This window comes from Corylus avellana, chromosome 1, assembly GCF_965113065.1.
Source record: "Corylus avellana chromosome 1, dhCorAvel1.hap1.2, whole genome shotgun sequence".
In the NCBI taxonomy this organism is placed as follows: domain Eukaryota; kingdom Viridiplantae; phylum Streptophyta; class Magnoliopsida; order Fagales; family Betulaceae; genus Corylus; species Corylus avellana.
The window spans coordinates 6132130-6147775 of NC_142490.1; the positions used below are offsets into that span (position 1 = coordinate 6132130).

Here is a 15646-nt window from a genome sequence, read left to right on the forward strand (position 1 = left end):
ATCTCCGGCATCCTCTGGGCTGAAACCTGGTTCGACCCCAGTCTCCCTTGCCCCTGCCCATAAGTCGCAACTCTTTCCCCAGCTTCTCCGGCACTCTCTGGACAGATTCCGGTCTCCAGCCTACATATCGGCGAGCTCTGGGCATTTTCCGGCGAAAACTGCGTCTCCGGCACCCTCTGTTTTGATTCCGGCCTCGACCCCAGAAGCCCTTTCCCCTGCCCCTGCGTCCCAACACTTTCCCCAGCTTCTCCGGCACCCTCTGGACAGGTTCCGGTCTCCCCCAAACCTATCGGCGAGCTCTGGACATTTTCCGGCGAAACTTGCGTCTCCGGCACGCTCTGGGTTGATTCCGGCCTCGACCCCAGAAGCCCTTTCCCCTGCCCAGAAACCGCAAACGTGCCTATCGACACATCATTCCATGTTTTCTGCCCAAACAGCCTTCTCCTATAAGTCAACAAGCCCTTTCCCTTTCCGGTGGACTGACCCTGCACCGGCGAGTTGTAGACTCTGTTGCTTGGGTTCTCACCGACCATAAACCCCACGCCATCCCGAGCAGAGGTGCCGGCAACCTCTGTAAAGATACCCCTCTCCGCTGATCCAGCCCTTCCACCCACAGGTAGAAGCTTCTCGGCCAGCAACGACGAGTTCTCCAATTGAACCACGTGAGGTCTAAGCTCCAACGATTTCTTCTCAAACTCCTCCCTGAGTGCCACCTCAGCTGAGAGACATAAATTCAGTCCCTCTCTACTGGAGCAGCCCACTCCTGATCCCAGCAGTCCTTTGGGCTTAAAAACAACTCTTTTTTTCACCTTAAAAACAACCATATATGAATAAGTTCTTGTTTGCAAATAGACCTGATCATTTTGTGGGGGCTGAGTCTAGGGTGGGCGTCAGCCTACAGTAAGGCTAAAATATGAAAGCCTGCACAGACCTAATTTTGAAGCTCAGGCCCAGCCCTAGACCGCTCAATGGAACCCAGCCTAAGCCCTCTTATTTACTCCATTTCTTCAAGGCTTAAGCCAATAATGAGGAGCCATGGCTTTGACCCTTTATACCCAGAAAAAAAGGAGAAAATAGGGAGGTAGAAGAAATAAATTGCACGACCGTGATTTATTTTATAAAGAATATCCATGGTTTCATTTCAGATGAGAGAGAGAGAACATCAAAGTTGCAACTTCCTCATGGATTCAAGGGCACTATTTATGGGGTGAGCCACCTGGTCCATGATCAAGTGTACTTCCAAAGAATCAATTAAGCATGATGTCTGCAGGTTCTATACAGCCACAACAATTCATCAATTGCAGCACCACAGGATCATAACGATACATAATATTTCCAAATTCCAACTAAAATACTGATATCATAGCTTCAACATCTACCTTCAATTTGGTTTTCCCTACTACTTGGTTCCAACCCAATTAACAACTAAATCTTCACTAACACATTTTGAGTATTGTTTATACCCTTCTCCTACAAGTGTAATGCAATTTTCCTTGAAATTACAAAAAAAGTTCGAGATGAATGAAACCCTAATGAATAGCTGTCTCGGATGATGAAAACATATTATAGTGTACATCATGCTTTTTTCTTAACAAACTCAATTCAACTAAGCCATAATCCCTTCTAATTTTGGCATAACTTCAATTGTGTTCTTAGTACTTACAATAATGCAAAAATCTGAGATAGGAACACACAATGTAAGTTTGTCTACAGTTGAACTTCAGTGTTGCATTTATTTATTGAAATTCAAAAATTTATCACCTTTAGTGCATGGAAGACCAAAAGTATGCAAAGGCAATGCGACATCATCACACTAAAGAACTTCAAAATTTGGACTTGCATAATCATAACTTCAAAATGAAACATCAGAATTTTGCACCATCAATTTAGAAGAAAAAACAAAAGGTAAATATCTCAAAATCCCCTGTGCTTTTTTCTGATTTTGCTTTGTAGATCTCAGTTTTCAATTTGGTCAATTTAATACCTGAGTTTACAAGATTTTAAATTTTAGACCTCTAGCCATTTTTCCCTCAATCAAATAACAAAAATGGCTTGAAAATTTTATTATGCCTTTCTCATTCAATTTTTTTTTCAACCAAATACGGTGGCTCGCAGCTAGCAGGTTTTTTTTTTTCAACTTTTTTTAATGGAAGGGCATAATAGTATTTTCATATCATTTTTGTCATTGATTTGAGGGAAAATGGCTAGGGCCTTAGATTTAAGATATTTGTAAACTTAGGTACTAAAATGGCCAAATTGAAAACTTTTTTTTTTTTTTTTTTTTGTGTGTGCGCGCGCGCAAGTAATGTCAAATTTTATTAAAAGCGTGAGGCACACCTAAGGACACAGGAAGTATACATAAGGAACACCTAGAAAGAGAGAACACAAGGAAATGAATAATAATAAAAAAAAAAAAACCCACAACCGACCAGTACTAGGCCAGAGATAAAACAAGCCCGTTGAATTGATAAGCACCCGTGACACCATCGGCATGCAAAGCTACTGGCAACAACTGAGCCGCCAAATTAGACCCACCATGCCCAACAACACCAGGAGAGGCCATCAGGATCAAACCGGCCACCGGTGGAGACACCAGCGTAGCATCCCTGGTTAAGGAACCAGGAACCAGGTCTGAGCCCGTCAAACCAGTTAAAGACCCAGGATCCACCCCCTTTTTTTTTAAAAAAAAGTGAAAACTGAGGTCTAAAACACAAAATTCGAAAAGGCACAAGGGGTTCTAAAATATTTTCCCAAAAGAAAAATATAAGTACTGATGAAAAAACAAAACACAGTAAATGAAAAACAGAAGTAGTTTTCAAGGAAAATATTAATAAAATAGTAACAAAAATGCCAAACTTAGGATCTTACACAAGCATGGCCAAAAAACAAAAGGATCTTACACATGAAGGTAGTCTGCCGGTATAGTTGAAAGTCCATCATTCATAATGACTCGTAGGCTCTACAGACAAATACACAAGTCAGATTGGATATATAGAACAGACCAGACCATTATACAGTAAAAATAATAGTAACTTCAAATGATTGTTCTTTAACATGTATAATGTACTTTCTCTTGCATATACAAGCCCATTTCTACTTTTATATATGCATACACGTGTTTGTTCATCTGTATGTGCATATCCTTAGCCAAAATGAGTAATGAAATCAACAGCACATCTTGCACTCAGAAAAATCTCACTCGGAAAGTTTTCTAACCTGGAATCCCAGAGTGACAAGATCCTTTTCTGACACATCTGCTACAGACCTTCACAGAAAAGGAAAATCAAATGAATCAAGGAAAGAGAACCAGCAATCAGACACATATAGTAAAGCAAAGGCTAACCTCAACATTTCAAGAATATTAGGCCAGCTGTAGTGTAAGTTTTCTCCATGCCTCTGAAAGAAGATTGTGAGAAGAAATTATGAGTAGGCTGAGAATTGCGACAGAATGAAAGCAAAATTAATGTCCCTGGTAGTAACATATTACCTCTAATACATGAAGTAGAATTTTCAAAGAACCAGCACGAACATCGATGTTTTGAGTAGAAAAATAAAGAACCCTCAATGGAGATATGACAGAACATTCAAGTGATCTCAACTCTGCAAGCCTGGTTCCCATCTGAGAGAGAGAGAGAGAGAGTCCATGCAAGCAATATCAATCCCCATTTTCAATCAAATACCCAACTTCAACCATAAAGAGGCAAAAATTCTCACCTCTTCAGATGTCCTACGGGATCCAGATGGTGTATTGTCCTGGAACTGGTCCGAACCTAAAACAGCACATATTGATTGATCCAATGCATCAAGTCCCATATTTCGTAAGTGCTGATTAGAATTATCTGCAAGCTGCAAAATATTCCTGTTATGTCAAGAAGGATGTAAATGGTGCTACAACCATATGCTATTAAAGAAATATTGAAGATCATCACCTCAAGAAAGTGGCCAACAACTTCATCCCACAATGGCTCCACTCCTGTAATACAGTAGATAAATTCAGAATGAATCAAATAACAGAAACATAAATCATAACACCAAAATATATATATATATACACAGTAGTCATAACTCTGTATAACTTCCAACAAGAATCCAGGAAACATTATCACTGTGGTAATAGTCATGGAATTGTTGCACCAAAACGGTGGAGCGAAGGGTGGAACATGATCAAAAGAAAATGAAAATATTTTGATACGTTAAGTGATTTTAAAAGAGAATGAAAATATCAAAGTGAAGTCTGTCAGGAACGCTTGTTTTGTTATATCTAATAAATTCCATGAGCAATACTATGCTTTGACACGTCAGAATATGCAGGTTCAACATCAGCATTGAAGGCCAGCAGTAGGTTTGCATTGTATCAGACATGACAAGGAAGAAAATAACAGTCTCAACACTTGAAGCCATTGTAGGGTTATTACTTTATTTTTTTGGCAAAAATTATGAAAAGATGAAAGATTTACAATATAACTCGTGAATTTGTCGTGAAGTCTCAAGAAGTGCCTTTTGTTTATATATATATAACAATTTGTTTCTAAGTCAAAGACTTCAAATAGAATTCAAACATGGCAAGTATGTAATGTAAATGGCAGCACGTTGTAGTTGATCAAACAAACAACATTCTCTATTATCTTTATACCTTATTAATTTGAAAAGCCATACATGTAATAAATATATGCAAACACTGAATGCAAAATCATTAGCATCACATACTGTGCAAATTATTAACAAGGATCGAAACCATTCTCTCCACTGAAAAACTGATGCTTCCAAATTTTTGACTTGACGCTGGTCCAAAAGCACTTGAAGCCACCGCCACACATTGATGTGACAACTGATGCAGTGCAGAAAGAAGAGACTTAATGGCAGATAGGTGCATCAATGCCGAGCTCTCAAAAAGCTTTGTAAACAGAAAAAAAGGGGGAAAAAAGAGGAAAACAGAATGTTAGAATATGTTGCCTGTAATTGTGTAAAATAAATAGAAGAAAAAGATAGATCATCACATGCTCCTTTTCAATGATGGAAGAAGAAAATGATGTTGAAAATATATTTGGCATGGAAATTTTAAACTATTATTATTTTTTTTTATCAAGAATTCTCTGGAAGTCTGGTTGTGTACAAAAAACATTTAAAGATGTAGTAAACACTAGGTTTCTCTTTTTCAAAATACAGGGTCATCAGCAACTGGAAAGAACAAGAAAACCAGTAAATTCTCAAAATGAAAAAAAAAAATTATAAAACAAAGGGTTTTAAAGATGTGGTAAACCTTAAAATCAGTTTCCAAAGATGCCTTAACTTGCTTTCCTTACCTGAGAATTCAAAGAAGAGAGAATATTGAAGTCGCTGTATTGACCAGATGATTCTCTCATCAGCTTTGGGACTGCTGCGGAGACCTCCTATAGATACAATAATGTTGACATGTAAGCTTTTATGACAGAGTTAACATCTGTTGGATTAACAGATATTTGAGCAAGAATAATCAACCATTAAAATTAACTCAAGACCATAAGGAGTTATGCTATATATGCTTTGCATGATAGCAAACAAATGAATCCAACCCACCAAAGTTGCACCCCCAGTTATGCAATTACAGCCAATGACAAACTGATGGATTCAAGTCGCTGTTGGTAAATGGATCAGTTACTTCTTATCAAACTAAGATCAAGGAACACATTGTCAATTTCTATTGTAGGTTGTTTACCGAACAATTTAGCTGGTGGCCGAAGCCTTGCTTTTGATTCCATTGATGAGGAGAAGGCCACTTGGTGCTTTTGATTCCATTGGTGAGGAGAAGGCCGCTTGGTTAGAGAAACCGTTTGAGGAGAATGAGGTAATAGAGGTGCTGAGAGGTATAAATAGTGATAAGGTGTCGGGCCCTGATGGTTTTACTATGGCTTTCTTCCAAGCTTGCTAGGATGTGATTAAAGAAGATGTTATGAGAGTGTTCCATGACTTTCATGCTAGAAGCAAGTTTGAAAAAAGCTTTAAATGCCACTTTCATTGCCCTCATTCCGAATATATCCATTTTTGTATATATAAATAATGTATATTCATTCAAAGCACAGAGGAACGAAACCCAAGTACATAGGAAGTATACAAGAGAATCCCTAACCCATAGAGAAAGAAGAACATAAATCTAAAAACTCTGAAAAAAAATCCATGGCTGCTAATGTTAAAGCTTTTGGACCTATTAGTCTAGTGAGTGGAGTTTACAAGATTATTGCCGAAGTCCTAGCCAATAGGTTGAAAATGGCTACCTGCGTGCCCTATTCTTATACTTTGAAGTTGTATCCGGTTTGAAAATTATCTAAGTTAGAATTGGTTCTTGTGGGTAGTGTCAACAATGTTGACGAATTGGCCAGTATTCTGAGTTGTGTGATGTCTTCTTTGCCTTGGAAGTATCTTGGCCTTCCGTTTGGAACTCCTTTAAGGCCAAATCTATTTGGGATGGTGTTATTGAGAAGATCGAGAGTCGTTTGGCTAGCTAGAAGATGATGTACTTGTCTAAGGGTGGAAGGATTACATTAATCAAGAGCAAACTTTCCACGTTGTCTACGTATTTCATGTCTCTTTTTCCCCTTCTTACTGGTGTTGCCAATTGCATAGAGAAATTACAGCAGACTTCTTATGGGGTGAGCTAGGTGATGAATTCAAATTTCACCTGATAAGCTAGTCTAAGGTTTGTTCTCAGATTTCTGTGGGAGGGTTGGAAGTCCGAAATTTGCTTTTGTTCAACCCTGTTTTTTTTGGAAGTGGCTCTGGCACTATGTGTATGAGAGAGAGGCCTAATGGAGAGTCATAATTTATGCCAAATATGCAGCTTGTGGAAAAATATCATGAGGAACTAGGGGAGTTTTCTAGTCAAACTAGATTTGAGGTGGGAAATGGCTCTAAAATTAGATTATGGCATGACAAGTGGTGTGGGAAACAAGTCCTTAAGGAATTTTTTTTCCATATTTGCATAGTATTTCTTTCATAAAGGACGCTTTTGTAGCATATTACTTGGAGTTATCTAGTGATTCCCATAAGCGGAATGTAAGTTTTATCAAAGCGGCTCAAGATTGGGAAGTGAATGTCTTTGCTTCATTTTTTTAATTTGATGCATTCGTTTAGGTTGAGGCAGGAAGGTAAAGACAAGCTTTGCTAGGCCCTTCCAAGAAAAGGATGTTTGACGTTAGATCTTTCTTATCGTCCTTGTACCTCATGATAGCACTTTCTTCCTCTGGAAGAGTAATTGGAGGAATAAGTTTCCCAGAGCGGCATTTTTTACTTAGACAACTACTATAGAAAAGATCATTACCATGAATAACCTAAGGAAACGGCATGTTATTGTGGTTACTAGTGTTATATGTGTAAGAGGAGTGAGGAGCCTATGGATCATCTTCTACTCCATCGTGGGATCACCAGTGCCTTGTGAAGCCCTATTTTCAATCGAGTTGGATTAGCTTGGGTCATGCCTAAAAGATTAGTAGACCTTTTTGCTTGTTGGAGAGGGTCAGACAACAGTCCTCAAAATGCAACTTTGTGCAAGATGGTTCCATCCTACATTTTCAGTGTCTTTGAAGGGAAAAATACTAGAAGTTTTGAAAACCATGAGAGGACGGTAGTGGAACTATAAGTCTTTCTTTTTCAAAACTCACTGGACAGTTGCTTTAGATCTTAATTTGCATAATTTTCTTGATTTGCTTTCTCTTTCTAGCTAGGTGTATCTATTGTCTACTCATTGTCTACTTGGGTTGCGCCTTTTGTGTCTAAACCGTTCATGCAAACTACAACAATCATAATTCACGAGAACATCCTGTGGTATTTAGAGGAGGTAGTGAAAACATACCCAACAGCCTAATTTTGAGGTTACATGAGAGTGGGTCATCATGTATGTTCACAGGCATATGATTTCAAAGATCTAGTTTCCTACATGAAGCAACTATGATTCAATTAATAATGGCAGGATTTTACATTTAAAAGATTTTTAAGAAAATTACCTGTGTGGTGGCATGTGGAGAATGGATTGCACGGTCAAGAGCTGCTAGAGTTTCTAACACCTACAGTTAAATTTCATAAAACATTAACGAAGTATAAAAAGAAGCTATTGACATGAAGTATAATGTCAGCCAACATACCAAAACCCAGGATGGTCCCAACACATTAAGCAATCGATGAGCAATGTTGAAGAGAGTTCTCAAGGCCTAAATTGAAAGAGCAACAACAATCAACTATACAAATAGTTGTTCAACCATATAATTGCAAGGAAACCATTTTCTTTAGAAATGAATCATAGAAAAATGTTTTTATTCTTGGTGAAAGGCACAAAAAATATGTAGCTGAATTAACTACCTGCACATTCTTAGGAGTAAGCACAATGCTGTCCCTTTGATCAACTAATGGTTCAGAGCGTTTTGACCCAGGCGACTGTAACGCACTGCTGAAATCTCAATTGTTATCCCATTTCAACATTGTCAGGGCACTTAAATCTTCAAAGTAGAAACTAAGACCAGAAATATGTTATAATTAAAGAGGCTAAGCTAAAAACCTAAGGTGTAATTGAAAATGCAGATTGAAAAGTAAGGAATTTTTTATTTTATTTTATTTCACATATTTACATTTAGATGCCTCATTCAATAGTCAAAAAGTGCAAAGGCACAATCCAACTTCTTGTAAACAAGAAACACCTAACTAGAAGAAGAACAATGATCAAGACAAACATGAAGGCTAGAAATATTAATATCAAAGGCAGTAGCGGTAAAGAGTCTTAAAGAAAAACGCCCTTAGATCCACCACCATCCGCTAATGGTCTTCAAAATTTCAATCATTTTTTTCCTTCCAAATGCACCACATAAGGCAGGACGGTACAATTTTCCATACTGCAGCACTCCAGCAAGCAAAAAGGTCTCTCACTCTTCTAGGCATGACCCAAGCCAGCCCAACACTACTTGAAATGGTATTCCAAAGAACACCGGCAATCTCACAATGGAGTAAAAGGTGACCCACTGACTCCCCACCTTTCTTAACATGCAACGCCAATTAACCACAATGACATGCCGATTTCTTAGGTTATCTATGGTAAGGATCTTCATTAAAGCGGCCGCCGACCAAGCAAAGAACGTCATTCTCAAGGGGACCTTATTCTACGAAATACTTCTCCAAGGAAAAGGTGTACTATCATGGGGAACAAGGACATTGTAGTATGATCTAACATCAAACAACCCTCTCTTGAAAGGTACCCAACAAGTCTTCACTTCCATATCTCAACCTAAGGGAATACAACAAATTGAAGAATGGAGTAAAGAAATCCACAGCCCAATTGTGAACCACCCTAAGAAAGTTAACGCTCCACTAATGAGAGTCAACAGAAAGCCTCCAAAAGATCTGTCACGGAAACATCCTTAAAACGGGCAATACCGAATAAGTAGGAATAAACTATCTTAAGGACTTGATCCCCATACCACACTTCATGCCAGAATCTAATTTTGGAGCAGTCACCCACCTTAAATCTAGTATGACTTTAAACTCCCCCAACCTTTCCTGATATTTTTTCAAAGCCCCATGCCATAAAACCCATGGACCTCATTTGAACACCACCCACCCCATGAACTATCATATTTAGAATCCACAACCACCCTCCATAAGGCCTTTCTCTCATGAGCTTAGCGCCAAACCCACTTCCCCAAAAGAGCTTGATTAAACGAAAGCAAATTTCGTACCCCAACCCTCCACAGATCAGAGTTCAAACCTTAGAACGGCTAACCAAGTGGAATTTGAGCTCTTCACCAATGCCACCCCACAAAAAATTCTGCAGCAATTTCTCTATGCAATAGGCAACACTAATTGGGAGGAAAAAAAGAGATGAAGTAAGTAGGCAGATTAGACAATTTGTTTTTAAGCAAGGTAACTCTCCCACCCTTTAACAAATACATCATCTTCCAACCAGCCAAATGACGCTCTATTTTCTCAAAAAAATCCCAGATAGATTTGGCCTAAAACGAAGCTACCATCAGCATACCAAAGTGTTAGGTAAATTTATCTCATTCGTTGTTCAAAACCATACTTGTAAATCTTTTAATCTCCCAAGTGTTTGGTGTGAAAAAGATGATTTTTAAGGGGTTTCTGTTCTTTACATCAGATAGAAGTCATAAGGACGTTATGACGTCCCTTGTCTGAATGTGTCAAAAGTGATTGTGTGGTTTCGTCAGAAGCTCGTCAGAAAGCCGTCATGAGATGAAGCTTTGAATGCTACTGCCTAATCATGTCAGAAAGTCGTCATAATGGCGAGGCTCAAAAAGCTTCTATCTGATAACGTCAGATGCACGTCAAAATGTTGTCATGACAATTAACCTTGAAAAGGTTCTGTCTGATAACAACAGAGGAACGTCAGAATGTCGTCATGACGTTGAAGCTCAAAAAGCCTCTGGTAAACATTGCCAGAAGAACGTATGAATGCCTTCAGGACATTACTTGCCTAGTTTCAGAAGGTTAACGATGAAAACCTAGTTGCCATCATGACATTGCTCCGCAATCTGCACAAATCTGAAGGGCTTTTCTTGTGTTTTCTGGAGCTTAAATAAAATAGAACACGATGCCTATTGTTGGAGACAAGCAAGAACTTTGAGAAAAACCTAGAGATCCCTTCTAGAGGTAATCTTGCTTCAATCATCCTTGTGCCAAGAGAGGATTTGTAACAAGCCCATAGCCTCTCTCTCTCTCTTGATGTTATGATTTCGTTTTTCAAACCAAACCAAACACATCCTCCAATTGCAAAGAAGTTTAACTGTGGGTTAATAAGAAAAGGAACTTGAAGAAGATTGCCTAGCGGGCAGCTAAAGTGGAGGCAAGTAGGGTGTTTGTTATTCAAATGGAATCTTAGTTTGTAAGTGTATGTTTGTCTTATGGTCTTCTTCATGATAGTGATTTTTTGGGTTTGGCTACCCCATAGTGGTTTTTATATTTGATGTGTTCAAAGGGTTTTTTATTTCGTCAGCAAAATCTTGTATTGTGGATGTGCTATAGATTTAGTATTTGTGTTGTTTATATGATTTATAGTTCAATAATTTTATCTTATGATCAGTATTGATTGTGTGGTTGATTTAGGCTTGGAACCCGTTCCTTAGTTCTTTCACTAAGTATATCCTAGGCAAAGAAGAGACCCTGGAACTCAAGATGCTAGCCAAGCCTTAAACATTATTGACATTGTCAATGGGGGAATCAACTCGGATTTGGCCAGATTAATCCTCAAACTTGACACTGCTTCAAAGCATAGAAACAAAAAGGCAAGTTAGGAAGATTTGAATTTGTACTTGTATCGCCCCACCCCAAATGACACACAATATTGTCCACTTTTGGCTCCCCCAAACCAGACTTCCCAAGAGGTCAACTATCTCGGTACTACTTTCACATAAGCCTGCTTAACTGCGGAGTTCTGATGGGATCATGATCATCATGGCTTTAAAATGCGTTGTTATGAAGGGTATAAGTATACATATGAACACATCTCCATCTCCATACCCAGGTGATGTGGGACGCCACAATCACCCCCTCTTAGGACCCAGCATCCCCCCTAGCGACCCTTATGGGATTAGCCCATTCTTGGTGTCCTAGCGAGTGCCCGTTAGCGATCCTCATGGGATTATGCATGCTCCTTCCTTCTCAGGCTGGGTAATGGCTCTGATACCATTTGTAATGCCCCACCCCCAAATGACACACAATATTGTCTGCTTTTGGCTACCCCAAACCAAACTTATTAGGAGGTCACCCATCATGGTACTACTATCGCATAAGCTCGCTTAACTGCAAAGTTTTAATGGGATCATGACCATCACGACTTTAAAACGCGTTGTTGTCATGAAGGGTGTAAGTATACATATAAACACATCTTCATTTCTATGCCCAGGCGATGTGGGACACCACACTCCATCATAGTTAGACAAAGACAAGCTTGACCCTATCTCCCTCTAGAAAACTGAGGGACATTGAAATCTCCTCCCCCCACCCCCAACACACACACAATGCACCAAGGCAAGTTCCGCCAACTAAGCAAACCAGCCAATTCATCCCATAAAAGCCTTCTATCACAATTGGCATTAGAGCCATAAATACTTGCAAAAGCCCAAGAAAATTGATCTTTGGCATTTCTAACTCTTAAGATGTTTCTGCCCCTCGTTAAACCCTCTTACATTTCCAAGATAACAATTTAAACTTCAAGGATAAATTGGGCTACCCCTCTCTGCTTCAACTAGAATTGCCACCCGTAGAATCAAATTGATGGAGTATGACAATCTTTTTAATTCTCTTTTGCCTCAAACTCATTCCTCCTGGTTATGACTTGCTTCAATGGTTGTAAACAATGCCATTAGTTCGCATTCGAACCCCTCACACTATAATCCAACATAATGGCATATGTCCACCTTCTACAGGATGACCCAACTACAAGTTGTTTGCCCTGAACACTCAAGTTTAACAAACACACTAGGGAAACAGCAATTCAGAGGCACACAAACAATGGGTTCCCCCCGAGTGCATAGCAACAATTCCGAACATGGAAAACTATTCCTTTCTACACAACACAACATCAAGCCCAGCCAAACTAGCAGTCTTTTTTTTTTTTGATAAGTAATAATGATATAAAAAGCGCAAAGGGGCGCAACCCACTTACACGGGAAGTACACATAGAGAGCGCCTAAGAGGGAGAGAAATGAAAAAGAAAATCAGAAAAACTAATCACTAAAGGAGCTAGCCAAGCGGCTGTCCAAGAGTAAAGAGTAAAAGAAAAAATGAGTCAATTCCTCTATGGTCCTAGTGGAATTTTCAAAACATCTATCATTTCTTTCATTCCAAATACACCACATAAGACACAGAGGGATCATCTTCCACACAACCGCGCTTCGAGACCGACCACCCAACCACCAGCTATCAAACAAGGCCCTCACCCGGCAAGGCATGACCCAATACAACCCAAACCGCTTAAAAATCCTATGCCAAAGAGCGCTGGCGATCTCACAGTGAAGAAGAAGATGACGACTGACTTTCCATTCTTCTTGCACATACAACACTATTCCACTACCACTATGTTCCTCTTACGCAGAGTATCATGAGTCAAAATTTTGCCTAGAGCTGCAGTCCATCTGAAAAATGCCACTCGCTGAGGTGCCTTAGTACGCCAGATACTCTTCCATGGAAACTCCTCTTGATTAGACTTGGACAAGGCCTTGTAGAGCGACTTAACCTCAAACTTGCCCTTCTTGGACGCTGACCAGCAAATACGATTTGCACTGTCTATGGAAACCTTGCAAGAATACAACCGATCAAAAAAAGGAGAAACCAAATCCATCTCCCAATCTTGGACCGGCCGCACAAAAATGACATTCCACTCGACAACCCCATTCCTCCATGTAAGATTATCCTTTACCCAAGCTTCTTTGTGTCTGGTGATACTAAATAAGGACGGGAAGGCTTGTTTCAAGGGATTGTCCCCACACCAAATATCATGCCAGAAACGTATTTTCGAGCCCTCCCCCACCTCAAACCGAATACCTTTGGCAAAAAAATTCCACCCTTTGCAAATATGCTTCCATAGACCCACACCATGAGAACCCGAAACCTCCTTCGTGCACCACCCACCTTCTTGGTTTTCATACTTAGCTTTGATAATCTTACACCAAAGAGCCTCGCTCTCATTCGCATATCTCCAAAGTCATTTCCCCAAAAGAGCTTGATTAAACTGGAACAACTTCCGAATTCCAAGACCACCATAGCGAAGAGGGCAGCAGACTTGGTTCCAACTTACAAGATGCAACTTATGCTCATCTCCCATTCCTCCCTACAAGAAATCTCTTTGAACTTTCTCAATCCTTTTAGCCAAACTAGCAGTCTTTAACACCCTAAAAACTTGAATCACCCTCCCTAGGAACCAACTTCCTCTCCTTACCCTTACTCGAAAGACCTATCTCCTTACCTACATTAAGACAAACCCCCCCCCCCCCCCCCCCCTCCCCCCCTTCACTGCTCCTGAGTGAAGACAACAGGGGCAGATTCAATCCCAACGATATCCTTTTTTCCCCTTTTACCACCACTACCCAATCGGAAGAAACAAAAGGATTAGAGGTTACCTCATCAATAAAGTGATCCAAACAAGGAGGATTGAAAGTATTCAACACTAAGATCTCCTATTCTATCATCAAACCACCCAAACCCAAATGATTACCATTGGTGATAGAATCACCTCCAGAAACTAAAGTCCTACCCAAACCCAAAATACTTCACAAACAAGAAAAATCATCTTCAGAGCTAACGATCGGAAGCCCAAACCAAGGAATGATCTTCTCAACGTAAATGCCGGCGAAATTTGATCTTGGGGATTGCACATGGAGCTGTGGCACATTCTCAGGTGAGGCCTTAGTTAAAGCATAGTAGGTGATAGAACTGACACAATCATCCTTCCAAATCCTCTTCCCCTTATCTCTCAACAGCACGGTGGCAACTACAAATCCACCGGCGAAGCACGCAGAGAACCATCAAACGGAGCTCGGGCCTGCACCTGCATAGCCCTCACTAGAACCCGAGCCAATCCCCAAATTAGCATGACCCCTAGCCCGTGATTCACCCTCCACAAGGGTGGGTTTGACCCTAGGCCAGATCATGCGATTAACTCAGGCCCAAACCCTTAACACCCACACCTTTTGATTGACTTGCCAACAAGGGATTGACTTTAAAAGCATCAAAAGAGGTCTTCGAATTGGAGCTAGGCTAGGCCTAACCTCACCTTTCTCCACCAGGATAACCATAAACCCCGACCCATTATAACTCAAGCCCATATCCAAACTCTTAAGAACCCGGTCCAACTCTTCTCTCAAGCATGCCAGCTAGGCTCGCAAATCATGACAAATGCATGCAAATCATGACAAATGCACTTTGAGAGATTCTCCCCTTCTACTACCACACATACTGAATTACAACCACCTTCAGCGGGAAACTTGGTACTGACCACCCCAGTACCTTCCTGACACCGAAAATAGGCAAATCATACCAGCGACCCTGCAGCAGCGTGGTTGGCCACATGCATCCTGTTGATGGTTACAACTTTCTTCCCTGACGCAACCAATGCCTCCTTGTATGATTGCTTCGCCACCTCCTCGCCCAGCACAAGCTTCATGGACACCGGAGATCACACCACTATACTTGACGATGCATGCCCACAAAAAGCTTCCTCCAAACGAGCTGCTCAACTGCCACCGTTGTATGCTGGTTGGAGAAGTGCACCGGCTCCACCTCTTCGTCCACCACCAAATGACACCCCTTCCCTTCTCGGCCCTCCGATATAACAATGAAACCACACCGCCTACCACCACCATACTCCACCAACACCAGATAGCAACCATAGGCGATTTGAGCATCTCTAAGCAATATAAAGTGCTGCCAACCCTCTAGGATTTCACAAACTCCTTCAGCCCTCCTTCAAGAATTAGAGCCTCCACTGTCTCCGACAACCATGCCATGCTCACCTGTCCCAAATGTACTGCATGAGAGTTACCCCTGCTCTTTTCAACAATTCTTAACACTGAACAACCTACCTATGCCAAAAGCACAAATGTTTTTGTTTCCACGAAAAAATGACTCGAATATCCCATTATAGAACAACCACAACTTCGAGACACTAACAGAC

General features: G+C 40.4%; 1 protein-coding gene across 5 annotated transcripts in view; it reads right to left on the reverse strand.

The window, feature by feature from the left end:
* The window catches only part of LOC132168844 (ARM repeat superfamily protein), a 51732-nt gene that overhangs the window by 11535 nt on the left and 24551 nt on the right, over positions 1-15646 (reverse strand). For 3 of the 5 annotated variants that reach the window (XM_059579902.2, XM_059579905.2, XM_088516393.1), the window contains 11 exons: positions 8329-8416; positions 8115-8180; positions 7977-8036; positions 5304-5390; positions 4708-4894; positions 3930-3973; positions 3715-3846; positions 3488-3619; positions 3344-3396; positions 3217-3265; positions 2901-2959 (listed from right to left, as the gene is read on the reverse strand). In XM_059579902.2, the coding sequence (XP_059435885.2) occupies positions 2901-2959; positions 3217-3265; positions 3344-3396; positions 3488-3619; positions 3715-3846; positions 3930-3973; positions 4708-4894; positions 5304-5390; positions 7977-8036; positions 8115-8180; positions 8329-8416 (957 nt within the window). The remainder of the gene's footprint in view (positions 1-2900; positions 2960-3216; positions 3266-3343; positions 3397-3487; positions 3620-3714; positions 3847-3929; positions 3974-4707; positions 4895-5303; positions 5391-7976; positions 8037-8114; positions 8181-8328; positions 8417-15646) is intronic. The other 2 variants (XM_059579904.2, XM_088516395.1) reach the window with 1 other exon arrangement.